Source organism: Heterocephalus glaber, unplaced genomic scaffold (genome assembly GCF_053883595.1).
Source record: "Heterocephalus glaber isolate CG9 unplaced genomic scaffold, H.glaber_assembly_v1.0 deba00001457, whole genome shotgun sequence".
NCBI lineage: Eukaryota > Metazoa > Chordata > Mammalia > Rodentia > Bathyergidae > Heterocephalus > Heterocephalus glaber.
Window position 1 is genome coordinate 46,223,989 of NW_028258305.1, and position 13,925 is coordinate 46,237,913.

The 13,925-nt window shown below is 52.8% G+C and overlaps 1 protein-coding gene and 1 pseudogene across 2 annotated transcripts in view; one reads left to right on the forward strand and one right to left on the reverse strand.

Moving 5' to 3' along the window:
• LOC101702817 (tudor domain-containing protein 15-like) overlaps positions 1-1,174 on the reverse strand; it is a 67,999-nt pseudogene extending 66,825 nt beyond the window's left edge. The window contains exon 1 of the transcript XR_015452960.1: positions 959-1,174. The product of XR_015452960.1 is annotated as a tudor domain-containing protein 15-like (transcript). The remainder of the gene's footprint in view (positions 1-958) is intronic.
• Positions 1,175-1,317: 143 nt separating this feature from the next.
• Positions 1,318-13,925, forward strand: part of Apob (apolipoprotein B) — a 42,808-nt gene continuing 30,200 nt past the window's right edge. The window contains exons 1-15 of the mRNA XM_004839070.4: positions 1,318-1,478; positions 1,641-1,685; positions 2,438-2,553; positions 3,679-3,824; positions 5,347-5,500; positions 6,313-6,468; positions 7,762-7,886; positions 8,553-8,638; positions 9,706-9,925; positions 10,619-10,846; positions 11,045-11,162; positions 11,266-11,412; positions 12,047-12,258; positions 12,570-12,807; positions 13,459-13,635. Of these exons, the coding sequence (XP_004839127.3) occupies positions 1,346-1,478; positions 1,641-1,685; positions 2,438-2,553; positions 3,679-3,824; positions 5,347-5,500; positions 6,313-6,468; positions 7,762-7,886; positions 8,553-8,638; positions 9,706-9,925; positions 10,619-10,846; positions 11,045-11,162; positions 11,266-11,412; positions 12,047-12,258; positions 12,570-12,807; positions 13,459-13,635 (2,301 nt within the window). The 5' untranslated portion in view covers positions 1,318-1,345. The remainder of the gene's footprint in view (positions 1,479-1,640; positions 1,686-2,437; positions 2,554-3,678; positions 3,825-5,346; positions 5,501-6,312; positions 6,469-7,761; positions 7,887-8,552; positions 8,639-9,705; positions 9,926-10,618; positions 10,847-11,044; positions 11,163-11,265; positions 11,413-12,046; positions 12,259-12,569; positions 12,808-13,458; positions 13,636-13,925) is intronic.

Here is a 13,925-nt window from a genome sequence, read left to right on the forward strand (position 1 = left end):
CCATCTCTTTGTGGAGTCTCTGCATTGAAATATTCTTAGCCATTCTCCTTGAACTGAATGTGCTCAAAGTGGGACCATTTCCTTAAACACAACGGTCCCGGTCCTGTGAAAAGTCAACCCATGTTAAATAACGCAATTAAATGCTTAAAGAAACGGGGCTTCGGGGCCTTACTCTTCAGACCCTTCATGGTACAAAGCTGCAGGGCGAGCACATCAGCTGAAGCCTCTGTAACATGTGCCCAGCAAAGTGCCGTCACTGAGGGGAGTTTGTGTCCAGACAACAGCGCCTGACCGAGCCGAGGCGAGGCCAGGGGGCCCCGGACAGGGAGCAGGACACAAGTCACGCGCACGAGTCTCCTCTGAGCGAACTTTATACGTGAGGATGGTTTAAAACTGACACTTCTGGAGCAGTCTGTGCGCTATCAGAAGATTTCAACAATTTCCCAAGGTGCGGGCTCCATCTGGATGTATCTTATAAATCCAACAGAGCGAACACATTGTGATGGAAGATGCTGGCTTCCGCAGCAGCTTCCAGTCCTCCCCTCCGGGCCTCTCCCCGGGTCTAGGACACCTGCCCCCGCTCCCCTGTGTGTCCCAACAGCCAGGATCCCACGGGTGAGCGCTCGGCTCCCACCTGGCTGTAGCCTCCCTTCCTGCGTGCGCAGCGCATCTCACGCCCCAGACCAGAGCTGCCTCGCGCCCGCGGCTCAGACTGCATCCTGGCCATCACAGAGCCCGCCCATCCCAGCCTCCCAGCGCGGACTCTGGGTCAGGAACAGCAGGGCTGCGGAAAGGTCCCCGACGCCGCGAGGTTCCCCGGCAGGGGTGCAGGGGGAGGAGAAGGAAGCTCCCGTGGGGCGGCCAGGCCTGGTCCTCTCCCCGCCCTCTTCGCGGCCGGGGCCCCTGGACTCCCCGAGGCTGCCCCGCTGTCCGCCTGCAGGGCCATGCGGCCCCTTACCGAGCCTCTGCACCTCCTGTCTCCCCTCTCCCACAGCCAGAGGCGCCGGTCAGGACGGGCCCTGCGCACGATCCAAAGTCCACCACCAGGGGAAGGAATAGGAAAGCGCCCCAAACGGGCCCAAGGGCGGGCTCCCCGGAGGCCTCCGCGTCGCATCGGAGCCGCGGGAGGGGGCTTTGTCCCCGTGTCCTCGTCCGAGGGCACCCGGCCCCAGGCCACCAGCCCCGTGAGCGCGGGCGTGGGCGAGGCCCGGGCCCCGCACAGCCTGAGATGAGCCCTCCTGGCCCTCGTCGGGGCCCAGAGCTCCTGTGCAAAAGCAAACAGGCCGGGGGCTGGGGACCTGCACTTTGGACCTTTTGCAACCCTCCTGCGGCCGGGCGCCTATAAATGGGCGCCCGCGCCGCCGCCCAACGAGTCCGAGTCCGAGCCCGACCGCAGGGGACAGGCATGGGTCGGCCGAGGCCCGCGCTGCTGCTCCTGCTGCTGCTGCTGCTGCTGCTGGACGCGGGCGCCCGGGCCGGTGAGCGGGGAGCGGGAGCGGGATCGGGCCCGCGCGGACCGAGGGGAGAGCGGCCGGGGCGGGGGTGGAAGGGGGGGAGGGAAGCCCCTCGAGGCCGAGCTGGGGTGCGGAGCCCGCCGCGGGCGGCACGTGGGGACCCCGCTCTGTCTTCTTCCCTTACAGAAGACGAAGCGCCGGAGAGGGAGAGCGTCAGCCCGAGCTGCCCCAGTAAGCGCCCTGGGGCCCGGACCCGGGAGGGTGGAGGGGCTGTCCCCTGCCTCGGCCGGCCGCGCGGAGACCACGCCGCCGCTGCCTGGCGCAGCTCGTGCAGATGAGGAAACGCTGACCTTAACCTCTGCGCCGCAGCCCAGGCCCGCGGGTGTTTACCTGACCCGGGTCGGAGCGGCCGCGCCCGGGCTGGGACCCGCGGCCTCTGACGGGGCGGCACTGCCACCTCGTGGCCAACTGGCGCTACTTCGCCCGGCTTCCTCTGTTCCTCCTCTGAGGCGGAGCAGCGTCCTCCAGAAATCCCTCCTCCAGGCCCTTTCAGACCGACCAGATAGCCTAATGCTTAGTGGACGTTGCCTCGGGCGTCTGATAGAATCGAAAGGGAGTGTTGGCTCTCAAACCGCAGAAAGCGTTGCAAGCAGCACTATCCCTTTGCTGACGGCGCCAGCCCTCACTGCAGAGGTTTCCTGGGTAGATTTGGGGTCCCATTACTGCATACTTGAAAACCTCCTCTGAAACCTCCTCCGATGATGTCTTTAAGGAATCCTAACTAACTAGACATTGGTCTCAGCAGAAACATAACAGAGAAGTTAAATCTAGAAAAGAAAATTAAATGTAATGTAAAGTCAACTGAAAATAATTTGAATTCAATACCATTTTCTGTTACCCATGCCACTTCCCCCCTCGGCCCACCACTGCGTGCCTTTGGGAGGGTCATTTCTCCTACGTGGCTGACTTACTTCTTGTTTTAGAAGAGGCAACTCGGTTCAAGCACCTCCGGAAATACATTTACAGCTATGAGGCCGAGACTTCCAGCGGAGTCCCCGGCACTGCTGACTCCAGAAGTGCCACCAAAGTCAGCTGCAAGGTGAAGAGGAGGGACTGGAGGAGCCCGGAGCCCGTGTCCTGCCCAGCCCTGCTGCCGCAGGAGGCCAGCCGCAGCCTTCCACAGCCTCCAGGTGTAGGGCAGCCTGGCGGCTGAAAAGCTGCCTGCCTTAGAAAGCTCACCAGCCCCAGCTGGCTTTCTCATTAGCTTCCGAGATGGAGTGCATGGTCTAGACTTCCAGCAGAGGAGAACAGATTTGGACCTGAAAGAGGCCCAGGGAGTGAGCTAAGGGAGGAACGGGCATCTCAGAAAAGCCTTGAGGAACACAATGTTTATGACCTAAGTCGAGCAGGATCTATCGCTGAAAACGAATGGGAAAAGACAAGATTTAAACATGCAGTTTGTTCTTAATGACACTCTCCTCTGTGGAGACTGGGGGTATTCCTATCCATGTACCTATGGGGCAGGTCTAAGGGTCCCTGTCGAGGCTCGTGTAAGAAAGAGAAACCGCGCTCAGAAGGAGCCCCCTTTTCTTTCGGGGCCCATAGCTCTTGTCTTGCTGTCAAATAAGATGGCTGCTAGCTGCCCGGGGTGTAGCTGCCATCTGAGACAGTGCAGAGAGAGAAGCCCCTTGGGTAAGAGCTGCCAATCTAGTTTTAACCCTGCTATGTGCAGAGTCCACAGTAGGCTGTCCTGGACCCAAACAGGTTTTGGAGGACATGAAGGAAACATTTGCTGTAGTCACCAGTGATGGCCGTCTTCCCCTTCCTCTTTTGCTTAGCTCTCTCTCCTAGTCTGCGTCTCTTCTGAGCACACCACACTCTATACGATGCCGACTCTTGATGTTTCAAAGGGTCTGCCCTGTAGTTGCGGGAGCCCCATTATTTGGTACTTGACGGCCTCCTCTCTGTACCTCAGATGATATATTTAAGGAACCCTAATTTAAGAAACTTGTTGCCCCAGGAGGAGGAAAAGAGCAAAAATGAGCCAAGGCCGAGGGTGATGCACAGAGACCCACGAGGCATGTCTGGAACACATGTGCAGGGGACCAAGCCATCACCTTCCCCAGCAGCACTGCCCTAGGCTCTAGATAAAGATGAGGCCCGGCCCATGGGGTGGCTCTGTTCTTAATGGAGAACCTCGGTGTGCTACTGCCTTTGTCCCCAGGTGGAGCTGGAGGTTCCCCAACTCTGCAGCTTCATCCTGAAGACCAGCCAGTGTGCCCTGAAGGAGGTTTACGGCTTCAACCCTGAGGGCAGGGTCTTGCTTAAGAAGACCAAGACCTCTGAGGCTTTTGCAGCTGCCATGTCCAGGTGAGGCATGGGCTTGTGCATCCCTGGCTGCATTGGACAGGGGTGGGTGTACTGGTGTGTGTACATTGAGGTGTGAACGCATGTTCCTGTTAGCCGTGCTTGCAAGTTTGAGCATTTCCATTCTATTCTCACCATGGATCTGGAACTGCAGAGTTCTCCTAAGTATCAAGGAAGGAAAGATTATTTATACTCCCCTAGTTAAGTTCCATTCATTATCCTTTAAATGTACTTCTAAACGATCTCAGGCTTTTAAACTCATTGAGATAATAAAGCTGAGAGGGCCTGATTAAGCAGGTGTGTTCTTCCTTTAAAGAATTAAAGGGGGCCTGGGGTCTTCAGCATGGTCCTGGTGGTGTTTACAGCTGTGGCCACCTCCTGGAGGCAACACAAGCCCGGCCATCCCTGCCCTGGGCTGGCCCACAGCCACTGGCATTGGTGCTGCCATTCACAGCCGGCGTCTCTCCAGACTGTCAGTGCTCACGCATGCTGCACCAGTCCTTGAATATCTCCAGCACCAGCCCCGCCTCTCCCCAGTGCTGGTGTGGGAAGCCCTAAGTATCTGCAAAGGAATGGGACTGTCAGTGGGGTGCCTCAGGAACCCTGTCCCGAGTGCCTTTCCATGTTGGAGCAAGTCCTTTCTCTGTGAACAGGCCTGAGGCTTTATAGATGAGGGAATGTCCGAGAAATGTCTGAGAAGAAGCTCAGACTCATTAGTGCTCAGGAAATGTGCTCCTAAATTAATGTCACCGAGGATATTCCCACCGCACGCCCCAGCACACCAGGACGGGGTGGGGAAGTGTATTCCGTGTGCTGCTGCAGGAACCGAGGGCCAGGAGGCAGTCTGCTCTGGCTGAAAACACTCGCTGTTCTGACAAAGCAGCTGGCCTCCAGGGCTCCAGGCCAGGAAAGTAAAAGCAGCAGTGTTTGAGGATGGGTGCACAAGGGCATTTCTTTCGGTATTGTTTGTGTGGCAATAGAAGTCCAGAAAGAGAATGTAAATGCCTTCGAACGAAGCAGTGTCAGGTAAACTACATTTAACCACAGTATGAAATGTACATCACTTTTAAAAAAGAGCTATACCCAATCACTCGGGATTTTCAGAGTATAAATAATAATAATTAAAATTAATAATTAACAATAATTCTAAAACAAGCTGAAGAAACAATGCCTTTTGAACAAAACAAACAATGACAGAATCCTTCAGTGTCTGTGTTTGTGCCCACACAAATCTACACAGGAGCCTGTGGATGTGGAGACAGGAAGGCAACATCCACTGGTGTCCAGGTGACAGTGAGGGCAGGAGGAGGTTGTGGGTGGAGAGTGGAGGGGGGCGGGTGAGCCACGCAAATCAGAAAGAGAAATGAAAGATGCCCACGGCGACCTCCACTGGTGCACTTCACTGACAGTGTGCGCAGATGTACGTGTTTAAAATGATGGGCAAAGAGCAGGTGTTTGAGGGACCGTGCAAGCCTCTGGCTTCCGCCCGGCAGGTCCTTCCCGTGACGCGCCCTCTCTGGTTCAGGTACGAGCTCAGGCTGGCCATTCCTGAAGGGAAGCAAGCTGTCCTCTACCCAGAGGAGAATGAGCCTGCACATATCCTGAACATCAAGAGGGGCATCATCTCCGCTCTCCTGGTTCCCCCGGAGACAGAGGAGGCCCAGCAAGAGCTGTTTCTGGTGAGAAATTAGAGCTGATGGCAGTGCCCTGTATCCTTTGCCTCCTCAGCGGCAGACACCAGTGGCCCTGGGTGTAAAGTGGATCGTGGGCTCCGCTACCCCAGTGAGAAACACCAGTGCTCTCTGCTCCTCTGTCCTGTGGGCTGTCAGATCATCCCGAGCAGGCTGAGCACACTGGGTCTGATTGCTTTCTTACAGGCTTTATCTTTGTTAGTATGCAGGGATCGCTTCTTCGTGGGAGCTGCTACGTAGATACAGCAATCTTGATTTCTTTCACGCTCTTCTGCTCCCCTTCCTCTTGCTCCCTCCTTCATCCCTTGGACCTTTCCCGTTTGCAAAGCCTCTCTCTCCCTAGTTCCCATTATCTGTCTTTTATTTTGCTCTTTGTTTAATTCCCCCAGTTACTGGGGAATCCCGACCACGCCACCTGCTTTGGTTTGAATTTTCCCTCCTATTCATCTGTTGTAATGCAGTAAAGCCTGTGTGTATTTTATGTACCAAAAAGACTGGAATCTGCAGCCAGCTTCTCTAAAAACTTCAGGTCCAACTGCAGGAGAAATCAGTCGACTTCAGTCCTACAAATGCTTTGGAACCCTTCTGTGTTCAGAATTCTGTCCTGCTGTCTGGAGACAGAGACACAGTGGCTGGGCAGGCCCGGGAGTGCCACCTGGCCTGCAAGGAAATGGAGGCCCTCCTAAATTTGTCCCCCTTGGCTTGGCTCCGGGCTTCTTTCCCAGCCTCTCTGCAGCACCTCACGATGCTTTGCCTCTGATGCTCAGCACCTCACGATGCTTTGTCTTCTGTCACTGCAGGATACTGTGTACGGAAACTGCTCCACGCATACAGCAGTGAAGACAAGGAAGGGGAGCGTGGCCACAGAAATGTCCACGGAAAGAAACCTGCAGCAGTGCTCTGGCTTCCAGCCGGCCAGCACAGGCGCCAGCCCCCTGGCCCTCATCAAAGGCCTGGTGAGTCCCCACCTCACCGCAGTGCACATAGCAGGGCCTCGCTGTGAGGACCCTGGGGTGGCCCAGCTCACAGGGACTCCAAGAAGAGCCTGCTGGCTCGCTTTTCACACAGACTGTGGACACGAGCCTGGGCCAGACGCAGGAAGGGATACCAAGGCATCATTAATTATGCCAGGACTAGAGTCAGCTTCCCGCCTGCCAGCCCAGAGCTCTGGCCTTCCTGTTGTCCCCTGTCATGGCACCCAGCCATCTGCCATGAGAGTACTGACCGTCCATCCCTGAGAAGATGAAGCCACCCACTGTTGCTGCCTGCTGAAGGGCTGGTTGTCCTAAGCATTGGCCTCCGAGGACGTCCCAAGACCTGAGTTCTCTCCTCTCTCAGCCATGGATGAGATGGTCCAAACCCATGTCCTTCCCCCCAACTTTGGCCCTGACCAAAGCCAGGCTTTGAGCCTCCTGACCAGGCTGCTCTCTCAGTTATAACCTTCTCTGCTGCTACCGGGGTCATGTGGCACTGCATCTCTGCGTTTGCTTGACCCCTGTGATACCTTCTGGAACAGATGGGCTCAGTAAACATGACGGGCTTGAGCAATCACCACCGGGCTGCCAGTGTTCTGGGTCACTGTCCTTGGGGATGGAGAGATGGCGTCTCAGGACCACGAGAGCCACAGGTGGAAGAGGTCAGGGCACTGGCTTGGGGTCTTTTCCTTCCGAGCACCTGCTGTGTGCTCATCCGTATTCCAGAAGTACTGAGGGAGGAAGAGCAGGAAATGAACCACGGCCCCTCAAGGTGCCCCTGGGCTAATGCAGCGCCAGGATCATCCCATGTCAACAAAGGGCCATGCCTGGTGCCTGAGGGACTGGTAACCTGAGTGAGAGGTGAGCAGTCCTGGGCCTGCCCCAGAAGGACAAAGCAGTTTTCACATACTTTATTTGACAAAGTCACCGAGGATGGAAAGATGAACCTGAAGCAGACATAGCAAGTGCAAACAGGAGAAGATGGGAGGACAGGCTTTTAGGCAAAGAAATCCTAAGGAATATGGCATGTGAGGGGCTGTGTGTGGGGTGAGGGGTGGTGTGGGACACAAGATGTATACATCATGCAAGCGAAAGAGTCTGCAGTTGAGTATGTTGACTTGCTGTGTCCTAAATGTCAAGTGTGCAGTTTTACTGAGTTTATCTCGTGGTGCAGGACTCCCATTCCCTTCCACCTGGAAGACAAAAGCCTGTGACAGGAAACTCAGGCTCATGCCCTGGAGACTCATCAAAATGCTGTTCTCCTGCCATTCTCAGGCCCGCCCCTTGTCTACCCTGATCAGCAGCAGCCAGTCCTGCCAGTACACCCTGGACCCCAAGAGGAAGCATGTGTCAGAGGCCACCTGCAAGGAGCAGCACCTGTTCCTGCCTTTCTCCTACAAGTAGGACGCCACTGCTCCCTGACTCTGCGTTGCACGATTGATCTGGGCCAGTGCTTCTCCAGTGCCCTGTCAGGCCAGGCTGTGTCTGGGAGGGAGTTTTGGAGGGGTATCAAGCAGACCACTTCTGTGTCCCCCTTTATAAGCTAAAAGGCAATTGGGCAGAAAAGTCTCAGCATGTGAAACGATTTGAGACCAACGGAAGACATCTTAGACTCACATTTGTAGGGCTGAGGATCCAGAACAGCAGGGGATCATTGCAGGTGCCCTGGTTGGAAATAGTTTCATGGAGGATTTTGACTGGAGATTTCCACATCAAAATCCACTTTGGAAACTGACATTTAAGCAATATCTGTTGCATAACTGCTATATTCTTGGCACTGTGCTGTGGGAGATACAAAAGAATTTCAAAGCACGGTATTTGTTCCTCTCAACCCTCTGGGTATTCTAGACTGATGTCAGGCACAAAGTATATTTATCTTTCTAATGGGGGTTAACTAGCTATTCTTAGGGGATTTCATGTGGCTGGATTTGATTATGCTTTGAAAAGTGGCCATGATTTGGGCAGAAGTAGAGATGAGAAACTTTCGACATGAAAAGAATAGTTTGTTCTGGGGATCCGGCTGTGACGTGACGTGACATGATGTGACGTGCTTCCTTTGTTCCTAGGAATAAGTATGGAATGATGACCCAGGTCACCCAGACTTTGAAACTTGAAGACACACCTAAGATCAACAGCCGCTTCTTTGGTGGAGGTAAGAGTCTGTCTGAGTGTATGTGCTGGCAGGTACCCATCATGGCATAGCTCAGTCAGACGTCTGCTGGCTGATGGTGAAGTGGACTGTGCTGTGCTGTCCACTGAGCTACCAGCACCGAGAAAACATAACTGTTCCCCAAAGTCACAGGAGAAGTTTCCAGCGTTGCTTAGGCTTTCACAGGTACAAATTGGAAGCCTAGGTCTACCGTGAGGCCTTTGGTAGAACCAGCTGCCTCATACAACCTGTGATAGACCGTAGGGCCCTCCTGGAGGGGTCGGGATCGGGGAAGGACCCCAGGGGCAGGCCAGTAGTGATCTGAAGAATTGGTCTTTAGAAGTAAAAGGATTTCTGTGATCTTTACCCAGAATTATATATTGTGTTTAAATCTGTCAGACTCTTTGTCGCAACATCACTGTCCTCTCTTCGGAGAGCCTGCGGTGTCAGTCGGTAGAAGCCTAAGCTTGCATTCCCGTTCTGCACAGGGGGAAATGACACACAGGGAGCTTAGAGATGTGGCCAAGTCCCCAGAATCTCACAGGGGCGCAAAGTGAGCCGGGTCTGATGGCAGTGGGATCTGCTCGCCACCCACCCTCCGTGCTGCCCCTCGTCCTTCCCCTGGGACAGGTCAGAGCAAGGTGATGGGGCTGCAGAGGGTCGCCCTGCCCCACAAGCTGCTAGGAGGCTCAGTCCAAAGAACTGATGGTGAGGATGCTGAGTCCCGCCTTGGCTGCTGCCCGGTGCCCTCCTCAGATTTTCCAGCAGAAGGTCAGCGGGTACCAGATTCCAAAAGCCTGCGTTCAATCCCAGCCTTGCCCCCTCGGCCCAGGGAGTTTGTGGGTAACAGCTGTCAAAGTACATTGCTCATCTCTGGGTCTCCGATCCCATCTCTTGAGCAGTGCTACCACCCTCAGGGATACAATGATGAGTCAGTTAAAAAAAGTCAAACGCCGGTGGAAGTGTTTTCTTCTTTCCCCCACTGCTGCTGCATCCCTGGTTTCCAGTTCCCATTCAACAAAGATGCAGCTAAAGTAAGCAGAATTCCCTTGACGCTTTGCTTCTTCCAGGTACCCAGAAGGTGGGCTTGGCCTTTGAGAGCACCAAATCCCCATCACTGCCAAAGCAAGCAGAGGCTGTTCTGAAGACCCTCCAAGAGCTGAAAAAGCTGTCCACCTCTGAGCAGAACGCCCAGAGAGCAAATCTCTTCAACAAGCTGGTCACCAACATGAGAGGCCTCAGCAGCGAGGCCATCACATCCCTCCTGCCACAGCTGATCGAGGTATCCAGGTAGGACTTCGACAGTTGCAGCACAGTCTCTCAGATATCTCGAGGGAGCCAGCAGAACTTTGAACTTTGGCCAGAGAAACTCAAGGACCATTTAAATATAAGTCCAGTTTATCAATTAGTAAATTGTCAATGAATGTCTGCTACACAGACAAATATCAGCAGAGGGCTTAGTGCTCATGGGCAGAACACACACACACACACACACACACACACACACTGCATTCCGGGCATCATGTGTCTGAATGTTAAAATAGGAGGGAAGCAGTTCCCACATTTGATAGGTGTGTTCTGATTCCTACTTCTGTTCAGGGACCCTGGAGGCTAGAGAGATGAAGAGGTCTGTATCCTCTGGAAGCTCACAGGCCAGTGGAGAAGGGATTCAGACAACAGAATAATGTGACTTCCCTGTGGTTCAAGCACTGGAACTAAGTACAGTGAAGGTCACAGAGGGACTGAGGCCAGGAAGGGACTGTGCCAGTGTTGGCCAGACATGTCTTGGCCAAAGGACGCTGACAACTGTCCTCCTTTGGCAGGACAGTTTTATGCTTCTTAGTCTCTGAATTGCATTTTGAAAAATAGTTAGATTCGGACAATGAAAAGGCGGCAGGTGGGCACCCGGAGACAAGCACACCTGGGCCAAGATACTTCGTGTGGTTTGAAGATGCTGTCTAATCTCTGCACTTCTCTCCCCAGCCCCATCACGCTGCAAGCCTTGGTTCAGTGTGGACAGCCCCAGTGTTACACCCACGTCCTCCAGTGGCTGAAGAGTGAGAAGGCTCACCCCCTCCTGATAGATGCTGTGACCTACCTGGTGGCCCTCATCCCAGACCCCTCGGTTCAGAGGCTGCGAGAGATTTTCAGCATAGCCAAGGAGCAGCAGAGCCGAGCCACCCTGTACGCGCTGAGCCACGTGGCCAACAAGTGAGTGTCCACACTGCCATTCCTCCCAGGACCACAGGAGGGGACACATCTCTGTGCTACCCCTGCTGGTTCCCCTTGTTTCTCTGCTGGTCATTTTGAGAGAAAAAAATGCGAAATAAGAAACCAGCAAAGCCACGTCTGGATTTGAGAGCAGCCTGAGTGTGCTTCCTCGTGCTAATACTCCTCTCTTACCCATAGCTATTTTGAGGCGACCCGCACAGTGGACCCAGACCTGCAGGACATCGTTAATTACCTCCAGGAGCAAATCCAAGATCAGTGTGCTGGGGATGAAGATCATGCCTACCTGATCCTGAGGGTACCTCCTGTCTCCTGTATAATATGCAGCATTTTGGAAATGTTCCTCCCGGACACCCTTACTTCTTCATTCTGATGAGTTCTGTTTCCTCTCTTCAATACAGGTCATTGGAAATATGGGCAGAACCTTGGAGAGCATAGCACCCATGATCAAGTCTTCGGTCCTGAGCTGTATCAGGAGCCCAAAGGGATCAGTGCTGATTCAGAAAGCCGCTATCCAGGCCCTGAGAAAGATGGAACTTGGATATGAGGTGAGTTATCCAGAGGTCTACAGGTGCACCTTTACAGCAATCAACAAGGTTTGCGAAAGTGTGAGAGCAGGGAGATTCTACAAATCATCATTTTACTGGCTTTATTCTACTGTTTTCTAATTGCACATTTCAACAAGTCCATTACTTGACTCCTAGCACTACGTGGGCATGAGCAACATCATCAACCCTGCAGCTATCCACCACGAGGGACATGAGATCTTTGCCACCATACTAACCATCACTGTCATGAGGGAAAACATGCTTGCTTTTCCCTGGTGTCACCAAACTGGGTAGCGGACCTAGTCCTTCCTTAGTTGGCAAAACCCCCAGAGCTCTGGAAACTGCCTTTCTCATTAGCTCCAACCTCACACAAAATAACTTGTTAAAACAACCTTGTCTTCACTTAGCGGCACAACTTCGTTATAATTTGTGTATTTTAATGCAATTGAACTCAGCATGTATCCAGTGGGAGTCTTCTGGGAAGCCCACGATGAGCTGGTTGCTAGGGCAATGTGGATTGATGGCCAGCAGTTGATGAGTTATTAGACCTGTGCATAAGGCAGAGCTAGCGGGCCAGGTGTGTTCTGGGGCCTGAGTAGAGGGCAGTGACAACAATCTGCTCTCCTGGCTGCAGGACCGGGAGCTCCTCCTTCAGACCTTTGCCGACAGCACCTCTCCTGTGGAGAAGCGCTTGGCTGCCTACCTCATGCTGATGAAGCAGCCTTCCCAGTCGGACATTAGCAGCGTCATCCAACTTCTCCCCCAGGAAGAGAGCGAGCAGGTGAAGAACTTCGTGGCTTCTCACGTTGCCAATATCTTGAACTCGGAAGAGTTATATGTTGGAGAGTAAGTAAGCCTGATTCCCCATCTGCCTCTGAGGGCCCTGGGCTGGATCCCAAGCTTCCATTCAGGCCTGTGCACTGCCCACCTCGTAAGAGACTGTGTTTTCTTCTAAAGCAAAGACGTGTGTGTGTGTGTGTGTGTGTGTGTGTGTGTGTGTGTGTGTGTGTGTAGCAGACCTTGAGCCAAAGTCTTGAGGTCGAATGAATCTCATGTATTTTAGTACTGATTGAAAATCCATATTTACTTGGGATGTTAGAGACAATGAATAAGTAACATCACGTGCTGGCTCAAAAAATATTCCTCTTTTCATCTAGTCTGAAAACCTTAGTGAAAGAAGCTCTGAAGGATTCTCAACTTCCCACAGTCATGGACTTCAGAAAATATTCCCGGAACTATCATGTTTCCAAATCTGTTTCGCTTCCTTCACTTGACCCAGTCTTGGCCAAAATTGAAGGGAATCTTATATTTGATCCAAATAATTATCTTCCTAAAGAAAGCATGCTGAAAACGACCCTGACCATCTTTGGCTTTGCTTCAGCTGACCTCTTCGAGGTATGTGTGAGACTGAAGAGTCCTAAACTCTCTTGTCCATCCTGTGCAATACCATAAATAGTCAAGGAAGCACCTAGTATGGTAGCATGTAATGCAGGAAACTGAGGCAGAGAAGCATTTGTGCTCAGGAGTTTGAGACAAGCCTGGGCAACATAGAGAGACCCTCACCTAAAAAGAAAAACAAAAAATAAAGTCAAGCGAGCCAGGAGCCAACCTGGAGAGGGACAAGAATCATTGGGCAGCTCCTACTATAACCTTGAGTTCTTCTTTCCTTCCCCCCCTTCCTCTCTGTCCACTAGGGGTCATGTGATGCTTGACTCCTCACCATAAAGGAACTGTAGATGGCTCAGACCAGCCCCTAACCACAAATCCAAGGAAGCACAGGAGCTATCCAGTGATACCTAGTTTGAACTTCAAATCCACTCTCAGCTCTGACTCCTGCTTTAATTATTTATCCTCTCTGATCCCTACCTGCCTCTCCTAAAAAACAAAGGCGAAATTTAAATAAATAACTTCGTAAGATGCTGAGCTCAGCTCTTCCCTGTGCTCTTCACCAAATGCTTATTGAACTAAATGGATGTAAAGACAGGAATGAGGCGGAGATACAACCAAAGATCCCATGGCTTATTCTTGCCTGATTTTCTTTCTCAGATTGGCTTAGAAGGCAAAGGCTTTGAGCCAACACTGGAAGCTCTTTTTGGGAAGCAAGGATTTTTCCCAGACAGTGTCAGCAAGGCTTTGTATTGGGTCAACGGTCAAGTTCCTGATCGTGTCTCCCAGGTCTTGGTGGACCACTTTGGCTATACCAAAGATGACAAGCACGAGCAGGTATGTATTGGTTAAGTTTCTTCTCAAGGAAACCAGTGGGTCCCAATGCAAAAGTATTCTTTTCTAAGCCTAGAAGCCATCAAGGTTCTACCTACTTGAAATGAGAACTGTAGCTACGTGTTACATAGTCCTTCAGGCAGGCGAGCCAGAATCCTCTGCAGTTAAGAGCCTCTTGGAAACTTGGTGCGCCCAGGAACCCGATTTTCTAGGAAGATAATTGAGTGTGAAGTCTGGGGAATGGTTTTGAATTCTGACCTCACTGTCTTCAAGCTGCATACACATGGACAAGC